Source organism: Microchirus variegatus (genome assembly GCF_963457635.1).
Source record: "Microchirus variegatus genome assembly, chromosome: 7".
Taxonomy (NCBI): Eukaryota; Metazoa; Chordata; class Actinopteri; order Pleuronectiformes; family Soleidae; genus Microchirus; species Microchirus variegatus.
In genome coordinates, this window is record NC_139808.1 from 25452836 (window position 1) to 25474633 (window position 21798).

At 39.9% G+C, this 21798-nt stretch overlaps 2 protein-coding genes across 2 annotated transcripts; both read right to left on the minus strand.

Moving 5' to 3' along the window:
- Positions 1 to 9535: 9535 nt before the first annotated feature.
- Positions 9536 to 10828, minus strand: gpr61l (G protein-coupled receptor 61-like; the record flags this gene model as incomplete). The annotated part of the gene is made up of 1 exon (XM_083892137.1): positions 9536 to 10828. The coding sequence occupies one exon, from the start codon at positions 10826 to 10828 to the stop codon at positions 9536 to 9538; it is 1293 nt and encodes a 430-aa protein (XP_083748263.1).
- A 2112-nt stretch (positions 10829 to 12940) lies between these two features.
- On the minus strand, positions 12941 to 21376 carry parp3 (poly (ADP-ribose) polymerase family, member 3). The gene is made up of 11 exons (XM_083892136.1): positions 21236 to 21376; positions 20752 to 20956; positions 20533 to 20658; positions 19351 to 19530; positions 19099 to 19231; positions 17848 to 18071; positions 16714 to 16869; positions 16548 to 16634; positions 16285 to 16462; positions 16051 to 16194; positions 12941 to 13952 (listed from the first exon to the last, which is right to left on the minus strand). The coding sequence occupies exons 2-11, from the start codon at positions 20941 to 20943 to the stop codon at positions 13777 to 13779; spliced, it is 1596 nt and encodes a 531-aa protein (XP_083748262.1). The 5' UTR covers positions 20944 to 20956; positions 21236 to 21376; the 3' UTR covers positions 12941 to 13776.
- Between the last annotated feature and the right edge of the window lie 422 nt (positions 21377 to 21798).

Genomic DNA, 21798 nt, shown 5'->3' on the forward strand with positions numbered 1-21798 from the left:
GGTTGAGTGCTTAAAGGTGAGAACTTAAAGGTTGTAGGTTTGATACCCTCATTGTGAATGAGTTTGAGAAGCAGATACATGTGGAAGTATCAGACCTTCCCTAATGGCCCGTTCACACCTTGCCTCAGGTGCGACCAGCAAACTGAAACTGGGATGACTGAACCGTGTACATTGATCGGGAGTTAATGACCAACTCCTGATCAAAATTCTTATAAATTCCCATAATTCCTATAGAAAGTAACACATTTTTGGAAAAAAAAGATTTGGTCCAAAATTTGACAAAAACGTCCTACGTCGTCCAAGATTTGACAAACACGGCATACTGTAGTATTTTGCGCAACATCTGACAATTTTTTTGGGAAAAAAATGTTGGGAGTGTACAGGTTTTGAAGTGATGGTTGAGTGAGTTGTCTCTCAACTTAAAGGTTGTAGGTTTGATACCCTGATTGTGAATGAGTTTGAGAAGCAGATACATGTGGAAGTATCAGACCTTCCCTAATGGCCCGTTCACACCTTGCCTCAGGTGAAACTGGGATGGCTGAACCGTGTACATTGGTCAGGAGTTAATGACCAACTCCTGATCAAAATTCTTATAAATTCCCATAATTCCCATAGAAAGTAACACATTTTTGAGGGTCGTGGGCATGCTATACTATTTAGCGCAACATTTGACTATCTTTGGAAAAATAATTTTGGTCCAAAATTTGACAAAAACGACATACTATTCATATACCATGGAAAGTTTCTTCGAATTTTTCAGTGATTTATTGGCAACAATAGCCCGGCTAGCTCAGTCGGTAGAGCATGAGACTCTTAATCTCAGGGTCGTGGGTTCGAGCCCCACGTTGGGCGTGTACAGGTTTTGAAGTGATGGTTGAGTGAGTTGTCTTTCAACTTAAAGGTTGTAGGTTTGATACCCTGATTGTGAATGAGTTTGAGAAGCAGATACATGTGGAAGTATCAGACCTTCCCTAATGGCCCGTTCACACCTTGCCTCAGGTGAAACTGGGATGGCTGAACCGTGTACATTGGTCAGGAGTTAATGACCAACTCCTGATCAAAATTCTTATTAATTCCCATAGAAAGTAACACATTTTTGAGGGTCGTGGGCATGCTATACTATTTAGCGCAACATTTGACTATCTTTGGAAAAATAATTTTGGTCCAAAATTTGACAAAAACGACATACTATTCATATACCATGGAAAGTTTCTGCGAATTTTTCAGTGATTTATTGGCAACAATAGCCCGGCTAGCTCAGTCGGTAGAGCATGAGACTCTTAATCTCAGGGTCGTGGGTTCGAGCCCCACGTTGGGCGTGTACAGGTTTTGAAGTGATGGTTGAGTGCTTAAAGGTGAGAACTTAAAGGTTGTAGGTTTGATACCCTCATTGTGAATGAGTTTGAGAAGCAGATACATGTGGAAGTATCAGACCTTCCCTAATGGCCCGTTCACACCTTGCCTCAGGTGCGACCAGCAACCTGAAACTGGGATGACTGAACCGTGTACATTGATCGGGAGTTAATGACCAACTCCTGATCAAAATTCTTATAAATTCCCATAATTCCTATAGAAAGTAACACATTTTTGGAAAAAAAAAATTTGGTCCAAAATTTGACAAAAACGTCCTACGTCGTCCAAGATTTGACAAACACGGCATACTGTAGTATTTTGCGCAACATCTGACAATTTTTTTGGGAAAAAAATGTTGGGAGTGTACAGGTTTTGAAGTGATGGTTGAGTGAGTTGTCTCTCAACTTAAAGGTTGTAGGTTTGATACCCTGATTGTGAATGAGTTTGAGAAGCAGATACATGTGGAAGTATCAGACCTTCCCTAATGGCCCGTTCACACCTTGCCTCAGGTGAAACCAGCCACCTGAAACTGGGATGGCTGAACCGTGTACATTGATCAGGAGTTAATGACCAACTCCTGATCAAAATTCTTATAAATTCCCATAATTCCCATAGAAAGTAACACATTTTTGAGGGTCGTGGGCATGCTATACTATTTAGCGCAACATTTGACTATCTTTGGAAAAATAATTTTGGTCCAAAATTTGACAAAAACGACATACTATTCATATACCATGGAAAGTTTCTGCGAATTTTTCAGTGATTTATTGGCAACAATAGCCCGGCTAGCTCAGTCGGTAGAGCATGAGACTCTTAATCTCAGGGTCGTGGGTTCGAGCCCCACGTTGGGCGTGTACAGGTTTTGAAGTGATGGTTGAGTGAATTGTCTCTCAACTTAAAGGTTGTAGGTTTGATACCCTGATTGTGAATGAGTTTGAGAAGCAGATACATGTGGAAATATCAGACCTTCCCTAATGGCCCGTTCACACCTTTGCCTCAGGTGAAACCAGCCACCTGAAACTGGGATGGCTGAACCGTGTACATTGATCAGGAGTTAATGACCAACTCCTGATCAAAATTCTTATAAATTCCCATAATTCCCATAGAAAGTAACACTTTTTTGAGGGCTATTTGGCGCAACATTTGACTATCTTTGGAAAAATAATTTTGGTCCAAAATTTGACAAAAACGACATACTATTCATATACCATGGAAAGTTTCTGCGAATTTTTCAGTGATTTATTGGCAACAATAGCCCGGCTAGCTCAGTCGGTAGAGCATGAGACTCTTAATCTCAGGGTCGTGGGTTCGAGCCCCACGTTGGGCGTGAACAGGTTTTGAAGTGATGGTTGAGTGAGTTGTCTCTCAACTTAAAGGTTGTAGGTTTGATACCCTGATTGTGAATGAGTTTGAGAAGCAGATACATGTGGAAGTATCAGACCTTCCCGAATGGCCCGTTCACACCTTGCCTCAGGTGCGACCAGCAACCTGAAACTGGGATGACTGAACCGTGTACATTGATCGCGAGTTAATGACCAACTCCTGATCAAAATTCTTATAAATTCCCATAATTCCTATAGAAAGTAACACATTTTTGGAAAAAAAAGATTTGGTCCAAAATTTGACAAAAACGTCATACGTCGTCCAAGATTTGACAAACACGGCATACTGTAGTATTTTGCGCAACATCTGACAATTTTTTTGAGAAAAAAATGTTGGGAGTGTACAGGTTTTGAAGTGATGGTTGAGTGAGTTGTCTCTCAACTTAAAGGTTGTAGGTTTGATACCCTGATTGTGAATGAGTTTGAGAAGCAGATACATGTGGAAGTATCAGACCTTCCCTAATGGCCCGTTCACACCTTGCCTCAGGTGAAACTGGGATGGCTGAACCGTGTACATTGGTCAGGAGTTAATGACCAACTCCTGATCAAAATTCTTATAAATTCCCATAATTCCCATAGAAAGTAACACATTTTTGAGGGTCGTGGGCATGCTATACTATTTAGCGCAACATTTGACTATCTTTGGAAAAATAATTTTGGTCCAAAATTTGACAAAAACAACATACTATCCATATACCATGGAAAGTTTCTTTGAATTTTTCAGTGATTTATTGGCAACAATAGCCCGGCTAGCTCAGTCGGTAGAGCATGAGACTCTTAATCTCAGGGTCGTGGGTTCGAGCCCCACGTTGGGCGTGTACAGGTTTTGAAGTGATGGTTGAGTGAGTTGTCTTTCAACTTAAAGGTTGTAGGTTTGATACCCTGATTGTGAATGAGTTTAAGAAGCAGATACATGTGGAAGTATCAGACCTTCCCTAATGGCCCGTTCACACCTTGCCTCAGGTGAAACTGGGATGGCTGAACCGTGTACATTGGTCAGGAGTTAATGACCAACTCCTGATCAAAATTCTTATTAATTCCCATAGAAAGTAACACATTTTTGAGGGTCGTGGGCATGCTATACTATTTAGCGCAACATTTGACTATCTTTGGAAAAATAATTTTGGTCCAAAATTTGACAAAAACGACATACTATTCATATACCATGGAAAGTTTCTGCGAATTTTTCAGTGATTTATTGGCAACAATAGCCCGGCTAGCTCAGTCGGTAGAGCATGAGACTCTTAATCTCAGGGTCGTGGGTTCGAGCCCCACGTTGGGCGTGTACAGGTTTTGAAGTGATGGTTGAGTGCTTAAAGGTGAGAACTTAAAGGTTGTAGGTTTGATACCCTCATTGTGAATGAGTTTGAGAAGCAGATACATGTGGAAGTATCAGACCTTCCCTAATGGCCCGTTCACACCTTGCCTCAGGTGCGACCAGCAACCTGAAACTGGGATGACTGAACCGTGTACATTGATCGGGAGTTAATGACCAACTCCTGATCAAAATTCTTATAAATTCCCATAATTCCTATAGAAAGTAACACAAATTTGGAAAAAAAAGATTTGGTCCAAAATTTGACAAAAACGTCCTACGTCGTCCAAGATTTGACAAACACGGCATACTGTAGTATTTTGCGCAACATCTGACAATTTTTTTGGGAAAAAAATGTTGGGAGTGTACAGGTTTTGAAGTGATGGTTGAGTGAGTTGTCTCTCAACTTAAAGGTTGTAGGTTTGATACCCTGATTGTGAATGAGTTTGAGAAGCAGATACATGTGGAAGTATCAGACCTTCCCTAATGGCCCGTTCACACCTTGCCTCAGGTGAAACCAGCCACCTGAAACTGGGATGGCTGAACCGTGTACATTGATCAGGAGTTAATGACCAACTCCTGATCAAAATTCTTATAAATTCCCATAATTCCCATAGAAAGTAACACATTTTTGAGGGTCGTGGGCATGCTATACTATTTAGCGCAACATTTGACTATCTTTGGAAAAATAATTTTGGTCCAAAATTTGACAAAAACGACATACTATTCATATACCATGGAAAGTTTCTGCGAATTTTTCAGTGATTTATTGGCAACAATAGCCCGGCTAGCTCAGTCGGTAGAGCATGAGACTCTTAATCTCAGGGTCGTGGGTTCGAGCCCCACGTTGGGCGTGTACAGGTTTTGAAGTGATGGTTGAGTGAGTTGTCTCTCAACTTAAAGGTTGTAGGTTTGATACCCTGATTGTGAATGAGTTTGAGAAGCAGATACATGTGGAAATATCAGACCTTCCCTAATGGCCCGTTCACACCTTTGCCTCAGGTGAAACCAGCCACCTGAAACTGGGATGGCTGAACCGTGTACATTGATCAGGAGTTAATGACCAACTCCTGATCAAAATTCTTATTAATTCCTATAGAAAGTAACACATTTTTGAGGATCGTGGGCATGCTATAGTATTTTGTCAAATATTGGACCATTTTTTTTAAAAACCTTTTTTTGGTCCAAAACTTGACAAAAACGTCATACTATACTATGTAGTACGTCATACTATACTATGTCGTCCAAAATGTGACCATTTTTTGAAAAAACACTTTTTTGGTCCAAAACTTGACGAAAACGTCCTATGTTGTTCCAATTAAAAAAAATTTTGCAAAAGTTTTTTGGTCCAAATTTTGACCAAAACGTCATACGTCGTCCACAATTTGACTAACACAGCAAACTGTAGTATTTTGAGCAACATTTGACTATTTTTTGGGAAAAAAAATTTTTGTCCAAAATTTGACAAAAACGACATACGTCGTCCACAATTTGACAAACATGGCATACTGTAGTATTTTGCGCAACATTTGACTATTGTTTGGGAAAAAAACATGTTGGTCCAAAATTTGACTATTTTTTGGGAAAAATACTTTTGGTCCAAAATTAGACAAAAACGACATACTATACTATTCATATACCATGGAAAGTTTCTGGGAATTTTCCAGTGATTTACAGGCAATAATAGCCCATCTAGCTCAGTCGGTAGAGCATGAGACTCTTAATCTCAGGGTCGTGCGGTTAGAGCCCCACGTTGGGCGTGTACAGTTTTTGAGGTGATGGTTGAGTGAGTTGTCACTCAACTTAAAGGTTGTAGGTTTGATACCCTGATTGTGAATGAGTTGAGAAGCAGATACATGTGGAAGTATCAGACCTTCTTGCCTCAGGTGTTACCAGCATCCTGAAACTGGTAGGGCTGAACTATCTACATTTTTCAACTTAATGACCAACTCCCAATCAAAATTCTTATTTATTCCTATGGAAAGTAACACATGTTTGAGGGTTGTGGGCATCCTATAGTATTTTGCGCAACATTTGACTATCTTCGGAAAGCAAATTTTGGTCAAAAATTTGACAAAAACGACATGTACTATGTCATCCCAAAATTGAAATTTTTTTCAAACAGCTTTTTGGACCAAAAGTTGACAAAAACGTCATACGTCGTCCAAAATTTGACAAAAACTGCATGCTATAGTAATTGCGCAACATTTGACTATTTTTTGGAAAAATACTTTTGGTCCAAAATTAGACAAAAACGACATACTATACCATTCATATACCATGGAAAGTTTCTGGGAATTTTCCAGTGATTTACAGGCAATAATAGTCTGGCTAGCTCAGTCGGTAGACTACTACTACGGTAGGTACTATGTCGTCCCAAAATTGACCATTTTTTTAAACAGTTTTTTGGTCCAAAATTTGACCAACACGGTTTGCTATTCTATGTCGTCCCAAAATTGACATTTAAAAAAAAAAAAGGTTTTTGGTCCAACATTTGTCAAAAATGACATACTATACTATGTTGTTCAAAAATGTGACAATTTTTCTGAAAATAACATTTTGGTACAAAATTTGACAAAAACGTCATACTATGTCTTCCAAAATGTGAAAAAAATGTTTGTCCAAAATTTGAAAAAAAATGTTTGTCCAAAATTTGAAAAAAATGTTTGTCCAAAATTTGAAAAAAATGTTTGTCCAAAATCTGAAAAAAATGTTTGTCCAAAATTTGAAAAAAATGTTTGTCCAAAATTTGAAAAAAATGTTTGTCCAAATTTTGAAAAAAAATGATTGTCTAAAATTAGAAAAAAACGTCATACTATAATATTTTGTCCACAATTTGACAATTTAAAAGAAAAAGATCCAAAATTTGACAAAAACGTCATACTATACTGTTGTTCAAAATTTGACAATTAAAAAAATACAAAAATTTGGTCCTAAAATTTGACAAAAACTTCATACTATACTGTTGTTCAAAATTTGACCATTTTTGGGAAAAAAAATGTTGGCCCAAAATTTGACAAAAAAGTCATACTATACTATGTCGTTCAAAATGTGACAATTTTTCTGAAAAATAACATTTTGGTACAAAATTTGACAAAAACATCATACTATAACAATTTGTCCAAAATTTGACAATTGAAAAAAAAAAAAAAAAGTCCAAAATATGACAAAAACTTCATACTATACAATGTCGTACAAAGTTTAAAAAAAAATAAATAAAAAAAATGTTTTGGTCCAAAATTTGACAAAAACGTCATACTATACTATGTCATCCAAAATTTGACACAAAAGCCACACTGTACTGTCGTCCAAAATTTGACAAAAAAGCCATACTGTATTATGGCTTTCAAAATTTGACAAAAGCGTTATACTATACTATGTCGTTCAAAATTTTACCATTTTTATAAAAGAAATTTTTTTTTTTCCAAAATTCGACAAAAACGTCATATTATACTATGTCGTTCTAAATATGACAAAAACGTCATACTATACTGCCGTTAAATATTTGACCAAAACGTCATACTATACTATGTTGTCCAAAATCATATTTTGAATGTATTGATATATATTCATAATTGAAGACTATAAAAGATAAGTTGTGAACAGAGAGGACAACACACAAATATTATGTTTGCAAGAGTTGCAAAAAAAATGGTTCCAGTCCAGGAACTGCACAACTGCAAAGCACAGGTTTGACCTGCAGATGGTGTGATCTATCTATAGCAGATATGATGAAGAGTATTTATTTTTTTTAAATTATTATTAAAGTTATTATTACATTACCCAACTGCGGGGAAAATAAAGGACTCTCTTATTTATTTTCATTTATGCTTCAATCAAATGCAGTTCTAAGGGTTAAGCGTAATAAATAATCTGAATATTGGGAATAATTCGGTTACAATGAGAGTTTATGAACAGTAAGGACATTGTAAACAATAATGATAACTCTGCAGAGGGTTGAACATAATCACAGTAATGTAAAGTTGTGTTTGCTGTTACAACATGTTATAACACAAGGCCATAAAACAGCACTTTGTTCCCGTCAATCAATGCCCAGTAATTATTTCCTTTGAAAAGTCACTACCTTACGCCTCACAGTATCTATATTGTTATTACAGCAATCCATTTTTTTTAACTGTTTCCCTTGACTACTTTTCAAATGTCAATGAGTCTCGATCAGAACCTTGTGTCTTCTCTGGGAAAGCTTGAATTCGTCCACTCCAATCAGAGTCTCAAGCGTTAAGCGTTCCTGTTGCTATGCGAGTCACAGGCTCACTCAATTTCCATGACAACAGGAGGTGGATGACATTCGCCATCCATCAGCATATCTGCTGCACACAGGAACTCAGAGGTATTGTTTTCTCAAACGCATCAGAGCTTCACAGAGTGTGAAAGCCTTGTGTGGGAGTCACTGTACTCGACACTGCTGTTCGTCAGATATAAAGGATTTGTTGCCTGAAAATAAATTCACCTCACTTTCAAAGTGCCTCCTGGTGAATGGATAATTTCCTAAATTTAAAAAAATTATTAAAATGAGTCCTTAAGAGGTGTGTTAATATTTTCAATGGATCCTTGTTCCATGTGATGGTGACAATTATAAAAGCAAATATCAAGTCATTTCACTGTATTTTTTTTTTTATAAATTCACCTCAGAATCCCTACCACTTTCAAAGTGCCTCCTGTATCGTTTCCTCAATTTCAAAAATTCATTAAAATTATTCCTTAGGAGGTGTGTCAATATTTTCAATGGATCCTTGTTTCGGGTGATGCTGACAACTATTAAAGCAAATATCAAGTAATTTCACTGTATGGTTTTTGAATAAATTCACCTCAAAATCCCTCCCACTTTCACTTTCAAACTTTATGCATGATGTGTTCGTTAGGAAATGAGGTTGTTCTGTCGAGTGCATGCTGATAGAGAAGCGTGTGCAGAAATCTTACCTGGGAACGCACAATGACTTCTATCTTCTGCAAATGCCGCACCTTTGACTTCGCATTCAATTTCTCTCAATATGGACTCCGCTGCATTCACCTTCGCCCGTTCCATTTGTTGTCCTTTTTGTCCCCCCCCCCCCCCCCCAGAATGCATTGCGTCGTTACGTCACATTAGCGAGCGCAGGCAAAAGCTTTGCGAGAGAATAAAAACAAAATTTGCTGTGACCCTTTTGGGGCTCCTTCGTAAAAGGCACTGGAAGTGTGTGAAATGTAATTAAAGGCAATGTTTTTTAGGTCTGTATTAAAACCATACTGACATGTACAGATTATTGGTCACAGTAATGTTTCCTCTTGTCAATAAAGGCCACTTCTTCAGGCTATTTCAATGTATAAGTGACGGGGGAAAGAAATCCATACAAGTTGAGCACCGACAGGCAACAGATGAGGCTAATAATCCTTTCAGTGTAAATAAAGGCTTGTTAGTAGAGACATTAAATGCAGATATATCCATTAAATAAAAGTGTTAGCATCACAGTCCATAGCTCAGTGTTTAAGGATGTTCCTTTGGGATTTGTCCTGGAATATTTATCTTCTGGCCTAAGGTGTTCCTGGGGCTGGAGTTGGTGCAGCTGGAGTGGGTTTCAGGCGTGCTGCTAGTTCTGTGAATGAACTGGAGGAAGTTCTCCTGAAGGGAGCCCTCGTGGCTGGACGCCCCGAACTCCACGGGCTGGGTCAAGCAGCAGCGGCGAAACTTCACCAGCTCCTCCCTGATCTGTCTGTTCAACATACCGTAGAAGAACGGATTCACCGCAAAGGAGGAGTAAGCCAGCCAGGTGACCGCCTCCTCCAAGTCCCCGGGGCTGTGCATGGAGCCGCTCATGGACATTTGCAGGTGGAAGATAAAGAAGGGTAACCAACAAACCAAAAACTGGCCCACGATGAACACCAACGTGAGCGCGGCCTTGCCTCCGCTGAAGGCCCTCTCTGGGGAGAGTCTTTGGGGCAGACAGCGGGCGGTAGAGATCATGGTGGTCTGGCTGTGGATGGAGTCTGAGCGATCCTTAGCAGGGGTCGCATTCGCCCACGCCGGCACCGCAGGGACTTGCTGCAGGGCTGCAGTGCGTGCTACTTTGTAGACGGCGCAATAGACGGCGAAGATAACTGCGACAGGAACCAGGAAACAAAACATAATGAAGAGCACGGCAAACACGCTTCTCAGGCGACTGTGGCTCGCGTGCAGAGAGCAATGAGCGGCCGCGATGGAGCTCTGGTGTCCATACGCCGGCCACCCGAACAGCGTGACCAAAGCCACGAGAAGAGACTTGAACCAAATGAGGAGCATCACACCGACGGCGAGGTTGATGGTCATCTTGACCTCGTAGCGCATCGGGTGCACGATGTAGAAGTAGCGCTCCACGCTGATGGCTGTGATGGTGAGGATGGACATGCAGATGAGGAAGACGTTGAGGAAGATGTAAACCTGACACTCGAGAACGGTGAACACCACGGTGCCAAAGAGCGGCGAGCTGGATATGATCCCCAGGGGCATGAGGAGGATGGCGCACACCAGGTCCACCGCACACAGGTGACACACAAACGCAAACCTCTTCACGTGAGGCGCTCGAGCGATGGCCACCATCACGCCCGTGTTGGCCAACAGGGCGATGAGGTTCAGGGTCACCATGCAGAGCAACCCGAACAGGTCCTTGATCTGCGACTGGGAGCTGGTGACCACGTTCACATTGGCAGGCACGGTGGGATCGAGCTCCCATAGGCCGGTGGTGAGATTCGGAATGGATTGGTTTGGCGGTGAGGCGAGCATGGGAACGGTCTTGTCTGCCATTATTCATTCACATTGTTCCTCCGTTTGTTGCGCAGATCTCTTCATGTTTGCATGCATCATAGAGTCTGTAAGAAAAACAAGGAAATAAGGCATATACTTTTAACATGCAATGAATAGAGTTGGTCAGCTCTAGCCATCCATCAAAGGTCATGACAATAACTCAACATCCAAGGATATGTACAGGTTTTTTACTAGTGCTGTCAAACGTTAGCGCGTCAACGGCATTGAACGGCGTCAACAGCGTTTAACGGCGTCAACAGCGTTTAACGGCGTCAACGTTAGCGCATGACACGTTTCCATGACGACTGACCGGAAAAAGATGCGAGTGACGTCATGTTTTTTACGTGACTCCCGATTGTTAAAATGAGTCTCTAAAGTCAAGGCTAAACTTTTGAAAACAGAGGCGCACATACACAGTTACACAGGTACGCTGGTTATTTGTTAGCGGTGCTCTTTTCGTTTAATAAACAGACCGCTCCAGTTCCACTGTAGGCGTGCTAAAGCAGCTAATGCAGCTAACGGAGCTACCAGGTAAATGGTGCCTGGACTCCCATGCGGCACATCATTCGCATCTTTTTCCGGTCAGTTGTCATGGAAACGTGTCATGCGTTAACACGCGTTAACCTTTTGCACAGCACTATGTTTTATTACTACAAGGAAGCTAAGCTTCAATATGCAGGACCATGTTCTGCTATTTTGGAGTATTGTAGATACCCTAAGTGACTTTTTCTCCAGACTCCAAAATACTGAAATACTGAAAATAACCATTAGTTGCAGCCCTTTATATGTTACATTACATATATAGTATACAAGTATTGCTCTATATATCCTATACAGGAGATGGTGTACTGTGTGAACTTTGCACTTGCACCTTACATAATGCAACTGATAGTAAATATGAACAAAAAATACAATTCAAGAGCCTTCGTAAATAAAATAACTAATAATAATAAACTTGATTTCTGCGTGTTGCGTACTTACCCATATACGTCCTCTGTGTGTCTCTGCAGCTCAGACTAAACAGGTAAAGATGTCTGATTTGACCCACAAAAATAAATTGCATATTAAAAACATCATGTTCATCAAATCCAGTTGTATGAAGTGTGAAAATCTCCAGGTGTCCAGTTCCTGTTGCACATCACATGCATTAGTTTAATTAAAAACCACTGATCTCTGGTTCCATGGTGGATTTTCAGATGTCACCACCCCTCCTCTACAGAAACTCTCTCATTCACGTCTTGTTCTGTGTTTGGCAGTGACAGTCACACATTGTATTGTGTGTGTGTGTGTGATTGTCTGTTGTTGTTTTTTTATCCTCTTCATACAGACACACAGTCCACTGTCCACAAGCAGAGCTCAGTCTCCCCTGGGTCCCAAATGACACCATATTAAAAGGAAACACAGTCTGTGCTGAAGTCTATGGAAGAGGATTAGGGCCACAGACAACACACAACTCAGGATTTTGACTTTAAACCTCTGAATTCTGACTTTGCTCAGAATTCTCAGTTTATTCACAGAATTCAGACTTCTAACTCAGGATGCTGACTTTTCTCAGAATTCTGAGTTTATTCAAAGAATTCTGACTTTAAACTCAGAATTCTGAGTTTATTCACAGAATTCTGAGTTTATTCACAGAATTCTGACTTTATTCACAGAACTCTGACTTTATTCCGGGAATTCTGGCTTTGAACTCAGAGTTCTGACCTTAAACTCAGATTCTGACTTTTCTCAGAATTCTGAGTTTATTCACAGAATTCTGACTTTTAACTCAGAATTCTGACTTAATTATCAGAATTCTGACTTAATTATCAGAATTCTGACTTTAAACTCAGAATTCTGTCTTGAAACTCAGAATTCTGACTTTATTCTCAGATGTCAGAATTCCGAGTTTCAAGTCAGAATCCTGAGTCAAGTCATATTAATTACTAGAGAAACTACTTGTAAAAATATATTTTTAGTAGTAAATGTTGGCCTTATAATATGCATTTACATGCACAACATTAGATGAAAATAATTAATACTTCTACTACAATTAGCATCAATTGCAGGGAACACAAACAAGTCTCTTAAAGCTCAAAATGGAATAAAGGGAAGGCAAATCTGGAGTTCCTTTAGTTTCTTTATTGATCATTGGTTCAAGCAATGTCTGAAGCAAGTTACATTCAATGGTAGTTGCTCGCTACTGACACCATATGGCGAGATATGGTACCGCTGCAATGTAGCTGGAAGACCCATGGGGGAAAGAAAGCTCCTAATGACATTCATTATAGCACTTTGTCTTTGCTCTACAGAAGCACGTTGAGTGTTTATCTTAACAGTTCAAAAGAAAAAAGACACATCTGCAAACATTCACCCACCTGTACACATCCCTGTGTACGGGACACCACTTATTATTCTGTTATATAACCACAACAGTGTGTGGCAAATTCCTTCACAACATCCTAGACTTCTTTATTTATTTATTTTTTCTGAGGGACAGATTTATGTTTTCATTTCCCTTCGGATTACATACTGCAATATGCAAAAGGTAAGCTACTCATACCAGAACTGAAAATAAAAAATAAAACAGGTGCAATGTGACATTTCGAAAACAACAAAGTAGTGCAAATGTTTACGATCCATTTTTTGATTATTACAAACCAAAAAAAAGTGACATATGATAAGTTCTCTGTCGTGATAACGACGTAAGTGCGTAGATGACAGTGCGAGTTCTCTATAGACTGACGTTTTACAGGGTGCAAAAGATAAGGCACAGATAAGGTATCGATAACCGTCTCTACTATGACTCATTAGAAACAATCACCGTAATATTAGATTAGGAAAAGCACAGCCAAGCTCTTTTTATATATATATATATAGATATAATTCTATGAAGCTCCGTAAACAGAAGGATTGAAGAAATACCTCTCTTTCAAATGACCTGCCTGTTTTCCAGTTTGAGCTGGATTTTAGTACTTCATCTTCAGCTCCAGCAGGTACCGGATGCGGCACTGGTTCTCCTTGTAGACGAGATACTCGCTGTTGCTGAAGTGGGAATTGGCGTACTGGGGCTGCTTTATGGGCTTACCCTGAGGCACAGAGATGTCTTTTCCCTCCAGTTTGATGACGACGTCCTTAGAAGGATCTTAAAAGACACACAGGAGAATACAATTTTATTTTTTTAGCACTAAGGGCGCTTTCACACCACTAGTTCGATTATTTGATCCGCACCAGGCAATACAATTGTTATTATACAACATATGACTCCAGTGTGGTCCGCTTTCACACCAGAAAACGAACCAAAATTGGCCCGATTGACGTTTCATCAATGTGTTTATATCTTCCGGTAGAAAAGCGTCAATTTTGACTCACTATGGAGCAACACGTTCGCACATTGCTACTTGCTCTGATCTTCGTTTATTACATTCTCTGTATTGGCCATTTTTGGCAAAATATCCAATTTGAGAATGAGTCGCGGCTGCGTCTGGAGAACAATCAGCTGATGCACTGGAGTCGGCGAAGACGTATAGCGCGTCATTTCAGGCAGAGGAGACGCGCTATTTTCATGAATGTGGTCGTGCTAACTATGAGACGAAGATTGCTCCAAAGACCTACAAGGTAGGCTATGTCCATTTACTGCAGAATATGGTTTGGACCCGTTCTCACCAGAGGGACCGCACCAGAGTCTGACATTTGGTGCGGAGTCAAGCGGACCAAGACCACCTCTTTTTATCGGTCTCGGTCCGCTTGATTTGGTGCGGACCCGAGTGCGATTGATGCTTTCACACCAACGAAAACGAAACGAACTCGAGAAAACGAGTTTTTGGTTCGAATGGATCGTTTGGTGCGCACCAACTGCTGTTGGTGTGAAAGCGCCCTGAGGATATTAATTTCATCGGTCCAGAACTTTGACGCGAACCAGCAACCTCCAAGTCTTTGTAATGCTTGTTTATGTTTGATTTGGTGATTTACAAAAGCATATTCATCGACCTCTGCTGGACAAATGTTGTATAGGTCAAAAAAAGCCGACTGATACAGTATTAGTGTAATAATTTACACTATCTTACAATAATCGGCTTTTTTTTACTACAGAAAATGACGTCATTCTTTTCTCGCAGCCTTGGGAGAGAGAACTCATTTCACTGTACTTCTCTGCAGAGCCATGTGCAGGCCTTTAGGCGCACATTTGCAAGTCAAACACAGGTCTCAGGTGTTCACCTTCAAGTCTAAAGCAAGTCTGAATTCATCCTTGCAAGAATCAAGCAAGTCAAGTTGAGTCCCTGCTTCAAATCAAGCCAGATATTTCAAAACATTATCCCATTTTGAACTGCTGACAGTAACAGAAACACCCGTACAATATACGGATTGCTTTATGGTCCCAACACCTGAATTGTAAAAAAAAAAAAAGATATATAATCAACATCAATAAAATGAAAATAAATGAAACTACAGAGCCTAAAATATAAAGAATGCTGACATTAGGCTAAAAAATGGCAATAGATTCACTCACTAATCATAACCAACGTTTGACACACCCGGACGTTGACTAGCGTTAGCTTAAATCAGCAACCAGCTAATGTCCCGTCTTATCTTCCTTTGTGAGATTTCTAAGCGTCAAATCGAAATCTCACGTGGTTTTGTTGGCGTCGCTCGGTTGCCAGGTTTCTACGCGAGGCCACAAAAAAAGCGAGACACCCAATGTTTCCCTTGCTTCAAAGACAAATCCTAGCGCTAGCTCCTCTATATTTGAGAGAATATACACTATCGTTCAAAAGTTTGGGATCACTTAGAAATGTCCTTATTTTTTAAGGAAAATCACTTTTGTTCAATGAATATAAGATTAAATGAATAAGTTTCAGTTTTTAATTGGAATATGTACATAGGTGTATAGAGGCCCATTTCCAGTGTTCTAATGGTACATTGTGTTTGCTAATGGCGTTAGAAGACTATTGGATGATTAGAAAACCCTCGTGCGATGATGTTAGCACAGCTGAAAACAGTTTTGCTGGTTCTTTGACGAAAGGGAAAAATTATTATTTTGAATAAAAATCATGATTTCTAATCTTGTCAATGTCTTGACTATATTTTCTATTCATTTTGCAACTCTTTTGGTGAATAAAAGTGTGACTTTTAATGGAAAACACAACAGAAATTGTACCCTGGCAGGGATTTTTGAAGCAAGATAAGCTTTTACAGTACTAGTATGCACTTTATCTGTAAGTGAAAATATGAAGGTGTTTTACCTGGTTCCACTAGACCTCGAGCCACCACACTGTCAAAGCCTGCAGGAGCCTTTTTTAGGGAGCCGTTATCTCGCATGATGGTATGTTCTTTGCCAAGGGCGACCTCATTCAGGAACATCACTCCAGTGTTTTTAGAGGTTCGTACTAAAAACAGGATCGGAGAAAATGTGATGATTCATTAAATGCCCTCATATCATCACTGTTATCCCTCTTTATTAGTCCACACAGCCTTACCGTAACAAGCAGATTTGCTGTTTTCAGACGCAAAATAGATTCCACTGCCGACGCGTCCTCCGGAGTGAGGCATTATCCTCAGGCCGCTCTTGAGGATGGCGGCCACCACCGCTATGTTTGTACCGTGCCACAGCAGACGGCGGTTCTCCAGATCGTCGTTTTCTTTAAAGCGCTCGCCCTGCACGTAAACGGTATATTTATTAGTTGTTGTTTTTTTTTTACCAGTCTTTTGCATTGTATTAAACACATTTTGCAGCTCTTACCTCTGATTCCCGATCGATTTCCCAAACATTGACAATTGTGGGTTTACGATTGGGGCACGCCGTTGCTTTTAGGTATTTATCTATGACCTTTAAACAGGGAAAAAATAAAGCATCACTCACTGCAACAGAGAGCACTCTGTGTCCATTAAGTGCTGTGATCGTTTACCTTAAACGTTTCTGTGTCCTTTTCCAGGAGTGAGAGGTTACATTTGAGAGAATTGTAGTCCTGGTCCAGAGGGTGAGGAACCGTCTCGATCATCTCTTCCTGAGCCTTCTCCGTCTCTGACTTCAGAGTCTGGGCAAGCTCGATGTCAGCCAGCACCTTTACGACAGAATGAACATTATGGGTGGGGGGAAAAAAATCGATTCACATATGAATCGCGATTCTGAATCGATTCATAAACTTAAAAAATTGTATTGTAATTCTATTTTGAAAAAAACATCAGTTTGTGTTATTTGTGTACAGTTTATTTTTGTAACTTCTGGGAGAAAAAGGCAGCTAGTCTAAGTGTTTATTTATGCAAGTAATTTTTTTGTACATTAAGGTAGTTTTAATTTGTTTTAAATGAATAAATGTTAACTTTAGTCTTAAGTTTGCCTTTGTGTGATCACATCATCTTATACAAATTGTATTGTTTTGATGCCATAATTTGCCTTTACACACTATGCATTGTATCCATTTTTGAATCGAGAATCGCATGAATCGAGAATCGATTTTGAATCGAATCGTGACCCTAAGAATCGGAATCGGAATCGAATCGTGAGCCACCCAAAGATTCACATCCCTACAGAACATCCCTCAAAGACATCACATCCCAACATATGCACTACCGTTCAAAAGTTTGGGGTCACCTTTACAATTTTTGCTGTGTTTTCCATTAAAAGTCACACTTTTATTCATCAAAAGAGTTGCAAAATGATTAGAAAATATAGACATTGACAAGATTAAAAAATATTGATTTTTAGTCACTTTGCTTTGGTCAAGGAACCAGCAAAACTGTTTTCAGCTGTGTCAACATCATTGCACAAGGGTTTTCAAGGGTTTTCTAACCATCCAATAGCTTTCTAACGCCATTAGCAAACACAATGTACCATTAGAACACTGGAAATGGGCCTAGTTTGCAGCTAGAATAGTCGTTTACCACATTAACAATGTATAGAGTGTATTTATGATTCATTTAATGTTATATTCATTCAAAAAAACATGCTTTTCCTTCAAAAATAAGGACATTTCTAAGTGAGCCCAAACTTCTGAACGGTAGGGTACAGTAATCCGGAAGAAGAAAAACAACAAACTCACCATGAGCATCTCTTTCTTCTTCTCCACAATCTCTTTGTCGTCGATGGTCGGCGGTCTGTTCCGACCAAAGTTGTGAGGGATTGTGGTGAAGAACTTGGAGGAAAGCTCCTCCAGACGTGCTCTTCCACTCTTTTTGCTCATGGCCGCCTCAATTTCCTCCAACACTTCGAAGCCCTTTGCGATCTGTATCTTACTGAGCTTCCCCAGAGGCATCTTCTTGATATCTGTAGAAAAGACACACACACACACACAAAAACACAAAGTTGTAATTTATTAGTGTGCTTGCTGAAAGGCAACACACTATTGTCCTTCTTAGGTTTTCTTATTCCTGTCAGCCAGATGTTTGGTCAGCTCCTGCTCTTAGACCTTTTGAAATATCTCCACCGGTCCAACTCTGGAACGTCCAGCCTGAACCGGTGTGGTGTGGAAATTGAAGATAGTGTTACTGACCCATGTCGTTCTTCCGCCATATTGGATTGAATAGAAAGTGAAACTAAACTTACACACTTGTCACAAATTTTGTCAAAACTTCACGAAAACTTGACGTGCATGATCCTTGGACCAAGCCTCACAAAAGTTACCAGAAGGAGTTTTGCACCTGAATTGCACCTGAGCAAGCACACTGTGCAGTTCCCGCGGAAATGCATTCTAGTTTATTTTACACTTAATCAATGATCAACTATTCCGATTATTGGTTTGAGGGTTTTTTCAGGATTAAAATACGATTTCTGATTGTTTTAGCTTCTTAAATGTGAACATTTCTTTGGTTTCTTTGCTCCATAGAACAAAGAAATCATTAAAACTGAATAATATTTAGTTTGTGGACATTTGAGAACATCATCATTTCCAGGTTTGACAAAAACTGATCAATATTTTTCAACATTTTCTGACATTTTATGGACCAAACGATTGATCGAGAAAATACTCGACAATCCTGATTAACCAATCATTTGACAGCCCATACACATATATATAGATCTAATGTGTTTCTCTGGCTGATCACAGATGTTAGAATAACTGAAAAGTGTCAACAATGCAAAGCTAAAGAGATGTCTTATGTTGGGTAAAAGCCAACGTCGTCGTCTCTGCAGCAACAAATCAATCATTTAATCATTTACACGCTGCACTTCTGAAAGCCTTTTTAAAGCAACTCAAACGGTATGTTACTCAACAGGTCAGTGTACGCAGCACGTGGAACCTCTGCAGACAACAGGAGTGTCTTCAGGGCCTGTTTGACTGTGACACACCCACCTAAGTTCATGCATTCCATGGCCTCCTTGAACATGTCGTTGCTGAAAATAAGCTCAATGAGGTTTTTTGTGGCGCCGTCCAGGGTGCAAGGCTGGACATTTTTAGCTTCCGTCTTTCCGTCCACGACGTCCACCTGCAATTTTAAAAAAAACATACACACATTTTTTTCACACATTAAGTTTAAAAACATTGGACATCATTGAATCCATGGGCCTTACATTCAAACTTAGTGTTCAAACACATTTCCGTTACCTTGACCTCGGCGTCCTGATCTCCGTCCACCTCGATCAGAGTGTACTTCCCAGAGTGAGACACAAAATTTGCGCGATCGCTCCAGTTGTTCTTTGTCTTGTCCTTGAATTTTTTCTCAAAGTCCTTGACAGCTTGCTCGACATTAGGGTAACGGTTCAGTTTGGATTGTCCCACTTCACCCTGAATTTAGAAAAAATGAAATTAGAGGGCGGTCACTCTCAGGCATGATCATTAAACTGAAGATAACGAGAGTCAATAAGGATTGAGACATAGGATTTAGACAGAAACATAGACATACACTACTGTTCAAAAGTTTGGAGTCAACGACTATTCTAGCTGCAAACGTCTGGTTTTTAATGGAATATGTATGTATAGGTGTATAGAGGCCCATTTCCTGTGTTCTAATGGTACATTGTGTTTGCTGGAGGGCAAAATTATTGTTTTGAATAAAAATCATTATTTCTAATCTTGTCAATGTCATGACTATATTTTCTATTCATTTTGCAACTCTTTAGATGAATAAAAGTGTGACTTTTAATGGAAAACACAACAAAATTGTAGAGGTGACCCCAAACTTTTGAACTACCGCTACTATGGCTCTATTACATTACAAACTCCCATACATACATATTACAAACTTCCCTTGTTAGCTCAGTAAATGAGACGATCCAAGGGAGCGTCCTCAAAGGAAATAGCATTATATTATGCAAAAACAGTTCTATAGTCATGATTTATATTAATAAATACACTGCAATTAGTTATAGTAGTCACCTTGAAGCAAAAAGACCAGGTGTAACAGGCCAAATTAACCCCTGCCCAGAATAAACCCAGTTCCAGGCCAGAGTATACCTGTTTTTTGACTGTATTCACACAGTATATCCCCTGAATTTATATCAGAAACCTAACAAATTTATGATATAAAAGTTTCATACATTTATCCAAAACAAGTCTCTAATTACTAACAAACTTTTGACATTTCACATTTTCTTAGGTTTAATATTGATGTGGTGGATTCTGGATTCTGGGTTAAAGCGGACTAGGCCATAATACACTTGTGTTATAATCTAGCATAGGCTGCTTTAACCCCAGGTTTATTCTGGACTGGGGGTTCCCGACCTGGTCCCAAACAAGGGCCTTTTCTTCGTGGAGTTTGCATAATGTCCCTGTGAGTTAGAAACTTACCACTCGTCCCCATCTGTTCCAGGTATAGAACATGTTGGTTTCTTGAACGACTTGAATGACGTAAAACTTGTTATTATTGTGGCCAACGTTGGTCTGATTCAGCATACAGTCGTAGTCCTCGTGAACCTGGAAGCAGGAAACAACAGTGACGTTTCTCAACATTTGATGATGTTGTTGTTGTTGTTGTCTTAAATGTGACATGCACACACTCTTTCTGACCTTCCCAGCGTGTCTCAGCGAGCACTGATCGTCCACCTTCCTCTTGCCTTTAACCTCTGGACCTGCAGCCAGCAGGGCCTCTTTGGCTGAAGTGAAAGCATCCTTGGGCTTGGGCGCCTCGGGCTCCTCCTTCACCTTCACCTTCTTGCCACCAGCCTTGGCAGCAGACGCAGCTCGTCTCTTTGGTGCCATGCTGCTGGAAACACTGTGAAGCAAATAGAGACGCTGCTCATGTTGGACATGATGGGCCACGATGCCTGGACAAGCTCAGACATGTCCGTCAGCTGACATCATCTCTATCTACAGCCCGAGTTCAACTATATGACTGAATACGACATACACAAACACTGTAGATACAGAGTATTTGTTTTGTATTTAGCAAAACACACATTAAATCAATACATAGTTAGTTTTCTGTGTTTTTGGAAGCCACGCAGCCTTTTCCTACTTCCGCATACGACATATTTTAAAAAGACGAACTCACCTATTTGACAACAAATGGCGTGAAAGACAAACACAGGCGCTTTATTAGCAGCTGGAGAAAGAACAAACACACCCGACCGCTGCTGATTATGATTCCAGGAAGTTTACAGTCACTCCAGTGACAGGAAGAGGCGGAGCTACGCTGTCATTTTCGTTTTCTTCTTCTCTTGTTGCTCCTGCTGTTGTTGTTGTTGTTGTTGTTGTTGTTGTTGGATAAGAACTGGATAGAGCGCCACCCCCTTTGCCTTAAAGACAATGTTGTCATGGTGGCCACTCTGGGTACTGAAACAAAAAATACTCACGGGGCCCTAAAAAGCAATTTTCCCATTGAGGACAATAGTAAAAAAAAAGACGCCTGTAAAAGGACACAGGACAGGACACGGGCTTTTATAGATATTTATATTCTATATTTTTAATTAATCGAGTTTCATATTTTAAAAAAATTCCTAAAGGTCATAAAAAGCCCAGAAAAATTGTATTTCCCAGAGTGACGTCACAGCTGAGTACGAGCACAGCAAAGCGCGGTCATGTGGCGTCTCGGGTACGGCGCTACTGTCAGATATG